At 36.2% G+C, this 7,174-nt stretch overlaps 1 protein-coding gene across 1 annotated transcript in view; it reads right to left on the bottom strand.

Moving 5' to 3' along the window:
* LOC116686797 (ovostatin) overlaps positions 1-1,621 on the bottom strand; it is a 16,834-nt gene extending 15,213 nt beyond the window's left edge. The window contains exons 1-3 of the mRNA XM_032511851.1: positions 1,561-1,621; positions 929-981; positions 394-414 (exon numbers count right to left, since the gene is read on the bottom strand). Of these exons, the coding sequence (XP_032367742.1) occupies positions 394-414; positions 929-981; positions 1,561-1,606 (120 nt within the window). The 5' untranslated portion in view covers positions 1,607-1,621. The remainder of the gene's footprint in view (positions 1-393; positions 415-928; positions 982-1,560) is intronic.
* Positions 1,622-7,174: the final 5,553 nt, after the last annotated feature.

The following is a 7,174-nucleotide window of genomic DNA, read 5'->3' as shown; positions in this document are numbered from 1 at the left end:
TATAATGGGCAAATGTACATACATTGCTGCAAAAAATATATATACACATATTGTCTTCCATCCTTCTTAAATCAAGTTTTATGTAGTTTGACAAATTCATCATATATTTTGGTCCACTTGTTGGCTATTATTAGCTAGTCTTGGACGAGTTTATGCAGTGCAAAAAAAGACATTTATAAAAAAAAAACTTTTATACTGAAAAGTCCATCCATCCATCTACTGATAAAGAACATCAAAGGCTGTTAATATCACCAGAAAATGCTTGTGAATATAGCTTGAGTTATCATTTTCTTAAAGGAATTTGCTTTATAGTATTTGTTTAGAATCAAACTTTAAAAAATGTAAATTTTAGTTTATTATACCCAATGGTGTGTTTAAGTGTATTAGTCTCACCTTAATTTCTATTATATCGTACTGTAAAGAAAGAAAGAAAGAGTTGTTAAAGCACAAGCTGCTTTGCACTGCGCTCTCATCACAAAGTGAGTTAAAGAAGATAAAAAAAACCTCAGACTTCAGCTCTTATTCTTATGATTTATATAAACAAACGTGTGACACACAAAACATGAAAAAACATTTAATGTTTTAAAACATTAAAAACATTTTAAAAGGCTTGTCCTGAAGAGTATGTAACTTTGGACAAAAAAATACAGTTCTATAAGAGCATAGTGAAGATTCCACTGTTATTTCAAATTATATAGGATAATGTGTGACAAAAATGTTGCAAAATGAAACACATGTGTTGAAATGATTTATCACTGGGTCAACAAACCTCAAAGTAGCTTGGTAGGTTTATCTAAAGGGCTCTGGTTCGTACTATTGACCCATATATATTACTCATATTCTGTTAATTTCAAGGTAATTATCAAACCATTTCACTAATACTGTTTATAAATGAGACCTAAATAAAAAAACTGTTGCAAACACTCACCAGCTGATGGACAGGTCTAAACTTGGTGTCAAGTGTGACGACTCTGAATTGCACTGAGAGACATGCAGAGAGATTACATGAAGCCTTTACAGCTCTTCTACAGTAGTGTTAAACATCCTAAAAGGTCAGTGATTGGTCTTCTGTTAACTGAGAAAGTACATCAAATTTGAAAGAAAGAAGAAAAGGTGAGAAAAATCAATTTTTAATTAATATTTTAAATGTGTGACATACCGATTTCTATCATTTTGTGGCTTCATTTTTAAATCCTGGGAATATCAATATATAACATAATGATATTATGGCAATACTTTCTAACGCAGTGTGCATACACTGTAATTTGTAAAGAGAAAACTTGTCTATATATGGTACCATCTTGTGTCTATTTCATAGATGATTTATTGCACAATAACAAAGTCGCATAAACATGACAACATAAGAAAAGAAGCAAGTTGGTGCAGGTGAAGAAAAATCCCCAAAAACCCTATAGGGTTATGGAGGAACTCAACCTCATTAGTATTATAGGCAATACAAAGGTCAAGAATCTATATGAGTAACCAAGCCAACATACGTAGATTAAAAAGCAAATATAGGTAACAAACTAAATCAAGTAAAAACCATCAGCTCCAAATTACCTGTTTGTCCTGGGAGTAGATTGTTTATCTGTTTGGATGATGTCATTGTTTATAGACTTTGATCTTAACTTTTCGTGACTTCTCTAGAGTAGAATGTTCGCCTCGTACCCCCCTCCAAGTTCTCACCACTTCATCCTGCACTAAAGGACCTGTGACAGAAATATATTTTATAGACACCAGAGAGTCATTACATCCCATAAATGATTTATTTAGGAATATTTAACTCGATCTGTTCTATCTTGATTTCTTAAAATCCTAAAATCCCAAATGCTTAACAACAGGAGTTGTCAATTTACACAACTTATTTATATGTGGGCTTCTTTTAACATCTATATGTGGTTCTGTTATGTTAGAAATCCTATCAATGTTTTTCAACTCAGTTTCTTCTACACATGTTATAGAAATTGTAACATGAATCAAATTAGGAACCTACTGAACCTTAAATTATGCAGGCATGATTCTTTACTGCACATCTCCTTCAGAGGGTTGTATTCTCTTCATGGACATCAGAGTGACTCTCATTCAGAGTCTCGTTGGGCTGCAGGACTCGCACAGAATTTGGTCTCACTCCAGATTCAAGAACTGCAGGAATGGTACCATGTACTGCCTACAGACACAGACACACATACTAGATATCTCACTGGATCTGACATGGAGACAACCCAACCCAGAAGATTATGCATTATAAAATCCTTACCCATGATCAATTCATTTAACCACAGGCTATACTATTTTTAGTGTAGAGGTAACTTACGTCCTGACACCGCTTGGCCACGCACTCCAGCTCAAGAAGACACACGTCTCCATTTCCACATCTGATCCCGGGACGACCCATGATGAATGAGATGATCTTGATTCCGCATCTGTTTTAATAGTCTCTGATAAAGAATCCCCCCCCCACAAACACACTGTCCCATCCCCTCTATTTTTTTAAAGTACCATATCAATCATGTATAGACTTCCTGCTATGTGTGTTTATGCTAACTACAATTTTTTTACAACTTAATTAGGCAATGATCCAGATAGTTTAATTCTAACTGTAATAATGTAAATATGAAAAGATGTTTTTATACGGAATCAGTTTGTTGTACTTTATATAATTTAGAATATGCAAATAACATTAAAAAAAAAAAAAAAGACCATTGTGCATTCCACCTGCACAAACAACAGCCTGGCCAGAGTTTTACCAACTAAAATAAGACTTTTTAAGACCTTTAAGACCTTTATGAACAATATTTAAGAATTAAGACCTTTATCACAACATCAACTATACCCGATTTGTTTTTTTTTCAAGCCAAGTATCGTTAAACTTGAACTTCCAATAGCGGAAGAATAAAATACATTTTATGTCTAGAAGTGATGTTGGTGTCATTTTTAGTCGTAGTAAACAACATATTTACTAGCGACAAACAACACCACGGAAAAAAAGAGAGCATTAAGGCATGTTGCATGCCGTAGTCAATTAGACCTGTTTAAAATGATTTACTTATTTACCTAAACATAACACAAGACTTTTAAGGCTTAAAATTTAGATTGTTTTCAGAGGGCCCAAGCAGCCATGTAAGAAGCAGATGTGACGCAAGCTGGGATCCTGGCTAGGCTAACGGTACGGGTCCCACTGGCAGCGTCACTTCCACAGTTGTGAGCAGCAAAGCATTCTGTAGTGTCGCAGTTAATTCCAGAAGCAGTGCATCAAGCGACTGCTCCTCATTTGCATAGTTGTTGTCCGGCTACTTTATGCAAATCAGGGGCGCCAACTCAACGCCTTCGAAAACTCACAAAAATCTTTTAAGTGGACCATTGTTGACTCTAAAATAAGGATAGATTCAGCATCTGCAATACCTATTTTTTTCCATAAAACTATCAATAAAAAACTATTTTGTCTGTTGTGATATTTAGGCCGACCACCCCACATGAAGCGTTCTTCCAATCAGGTGCAACCTTTCCGTTTTCTGAGTGTGTAGCCCGTAATCATTTGCTGTCAGTGGTCATAAAGTTAATTGATAGCTTGCTACGCGCAACAATCATCCATGCTGGAAGCAGGGTGATCCCTGCTGTCAAAAAAAAAAACACCACAGTGGACTCTTTCCTAAAAAGTGCCCCACATCCCTACTGTCCTCAGCCAACGGCCACTCTTGTCAACAACTGGATGACATGAGACTGCGGATTACCAATCCTTGTACAGATTATTATGGTGATAACGAAGACCTGGTTGCATGAACCCGACTTTTTATGTTTTAAAATTTAAAAAAATCCATATTTTGCACTTGCACCTTTAAGCATTTTGTTGGGATGTTTTGCTTACAGCACTTTTTAAATCGTTGAACATGTCAGTCTTACAGAGGTTAGTTCTGCAAATTGCCTTACCCAGCGTGGTGTGTTTGCTTTGTCATGCAAACAGCTCTTAACGATTACTAGGGTCAAGTAGATACATTTTCCGTAAATACACATTGGTGAACTGAAAAGTCAAAAACTGGCCATGATTACAACACAGTAGGAACAAATGCTGATCGTTCAAACATGCCAAGGCATGACACAATAGTCAAGAATATTGAATCAACAATCAACATTATTTATATACACTTTACAGCAACCAACAGTTGTCCAAAGTGCTTTCCATCAACCAGAATAAACAAACACAACATCCAATAAAGGACAAGAAAAAAAAGACTTCTTAAAACCACTTGAGGGGCTTGGATTCTTTCAACCTTTTAAACTATACGATCCCCAAACTAAAGAGCACCAGAGAGACAACCTCTACACAACAGACCAGCACTCAGATTGTGAAGATTGTATTATCGTTAATACAACTAAACTATCTCCTTTGTAATGTATATGCAAAAAAGGCTTCTTTCCATGATTCTTCATGCTTTTCAAGCAGAAACGGTGATGCAGAGAATAACAGCTAGAGCTATACAGGATAGCAACAAGGTCAGTAAAACTGTCAGCGTTGGGCTTAACTTTTAACACTTTAAATGTATGTGCAATATAATATCTGTCATCTGTACATAAATGGAGTGATACATTATACGTATATTGGCAGTGACAGTCATGAAAAACAACTCAGCCATCACAAGAAGCACACCTGAAACATGTAGGCTTCAATAAAAAAGATGACCTGATAGGCAATGGCTCTATTTCTTTCTCTTCTCTTCTTGTGGGGATAGAATCAACTATAAACCACAGAGTGCTTTTCAACACTCTCCCTCAGGGACAAAGGGGCGTCAGCTTTCCTGGAACTGTGTTTGTCAAGTTTTCAGCTTTTTTTTAAACTATTAAAGAAGCCAGTTTGATACGATTCAGATTGAGATGACTTTATATTCCCCAAGGGCAATTCAGTTTTACGCCACCCCATTCATTAAGATTTAAAGTGCAAAAGTGCAATAACCCAATGTCTATAATGTTAAAAGAAATAATAACAAATAACACATAATTAAGTCCAGTCATATACTGAAAACACCTGTGAACTGGTGATGGCTAGATTGTGAAAACTCTGGCTCAGTTTTGAGTTGATAAGCCTTGTGCTTCACATAGCGGATCTAAGTGCTTGAGAACTTAGATCCATAACTTAAGATATTGAAGAATGCAACATTTGAAACTCTTCCATTTGCTCATAGGCCTACAGCTGAACCCAGTATTTGGATATTTGTTAGTTAGGTATGATTTTAATTTTAGGATTCAGATATTCTTTAAACCAAAAGACACGTGTGTGCAGCGCTGGAAAACGGCAAATGCATGTTTTGAATTTTTGAGTTTTTTGTTAAAATTGTTTGTGTTTCCAATGCCCAATGTACATATTGTCATCAGAAAAATGTCAGCCAGAACATTTTAACATGGCCTCAAAGGCCTGATGGGACGTTACAAAAAGACATTCCATCGTACAGCCTGTATTTTTATATTTGATTGCTTTTAGACTCTCTACAGCCTGTCGTTCTAATACGACCCATAAAAGTTCCTTATTTTTTGTCTCCTCAATGTTCTGCAACTGTAGCTTGTACATTTTGTTACTTCAATATTGTGATTTGCATGGGTTGTCTTCACTTAAGTGACATTATGGAAGTTTTATAAATATTTCAAACTGTGTGAACAGTGGAGAACTTTAGATGAGACATCTCCTTAGAATTTAGCTGTTTTAATTTTTAACTTAGACAATAGCACACATGCTGTAACTTCTAAAACACAGTATACGCACAGGTAGTACATCATAAATATAAGGTTCAGAGCTGCTAGAGCTGACAGCAGTTAGAACAGAAGGGCATGCAGGTTAACTCTGACTTAAAGAAGATTCCGGTCATTCCAACCTAGCTCTGTTGTTTTTTATTGGAGTGCTGTCGATAAGAGAAAAAACGAAAACCGTCATTAAGATGCCTACCCATGTGCAGAACAACCAAATGTCTCTATTTTTAATTGTCATTATTGAAATAGTAACATCTATTTTCAATTTCTCTATTTCTCTGTTTTCAAACAACCTTTATTTATTCCAACGTTATCTTTTGCTTATTTTGGATTTTCCATATTCCATAAAGGCAGGGTTGGGCATTGTTTGGATTTGAACAATCTGATTCCAGTGATCAACTGCAGTAATCAAGCTCTCTAAAAACAAACAACCTAGACACGTCGCTAATGAGCAACTAAGGCCAATATCCAACCTTCCGTTTTTAAGTAATAATTGAAAAAGGCTTTTTTCAACAACTCAAACCATTTGCTCTTGTCACTAATCACAGTTTTGAGACATTTCAGTCGGGTTTCTGACCACAGTGCCAAATTTTCAGTCTTAGTATACTTGATCTTAGTGCTGCATTGATACGGTTGACCATGACATCTTACTAACCGATTGAAAATAAACGGTTAGACTTTCTGGCTCAGCACTAACTGGGTTTGAATCCACATATACAGATAGGGATTACTTTGTGTCTATAGGTAATCAACATCTGAACAACAATATGAAACGTGCGGCGTTCCCCAAGGGTCCATTCGGGGCCTCTTCTGTTTAACATCTACATGATTCCACTGTCTCATTATGGAAAACAACGAAATAAATTACCATAGTTATGGGGACGACACACAAATTTACATAATCTTATCGCCAGGGGGACTATAGTCCAATTACAAAAACTGACCAAGGCATCGAACAATTAACAGCTGGATGTGCCAGAACTTTTGAAATTAAAAGAAGGAAAACAGAGGTGTTGTTTTTGGAGCAAAAGAGAAACGATTAAAAGTCGGCGCTCAGCTCAAACAACAACATGTTAAAAACAACAGACAAAGCCAGAAATCTTGGTGTATTCATGGACTCTGATCTGAATTTTACAGCCACATTAAGACAATAACAAAGTCAGCCTACTATCCCCTTAAGGATATATCAAGGGTTAAAGGACTTATGTGTCAACAGATTTGAAAAAACTTGTCCATGCTTTCATCTTCAGTAGAACTTGACTACTGTAACGGTGTCTTTACAGGTCTCCCTAAAAAATCAATCAGACAGCTGCAGCTATCGAACGCTGCTGCTCGGGTCCTCACTAAGACCAAGAGGTGGATCACATCCCCCCTGTCTGAAGTCTTTACCCTGGTTCCTTTGCATCAAGAAGATTGTTTCAAAGTACTTTTGTGGCTA

The sequence above is a fragment of the Etheostoma spectabile genome, chromosome 3 (genome assembly GCF_008692095.1).
Source record: "Etheostoma spectabile isolate EspeVRDwgs_2016 chromosome 3, UIUC_Espe_1.0, whole genome shotgun sequence".
NCBI lineage: Eukaryota > Metazoa > Chordata > Actinopteri > Perciformes > Percidae > Etheostoma > Etheostoma spectabile.
The sequence above is the reverse complement of the archived record's forward strand: the minus strand, read 5'-3'. Positions and strand labels throughout refer to the sequence as shown.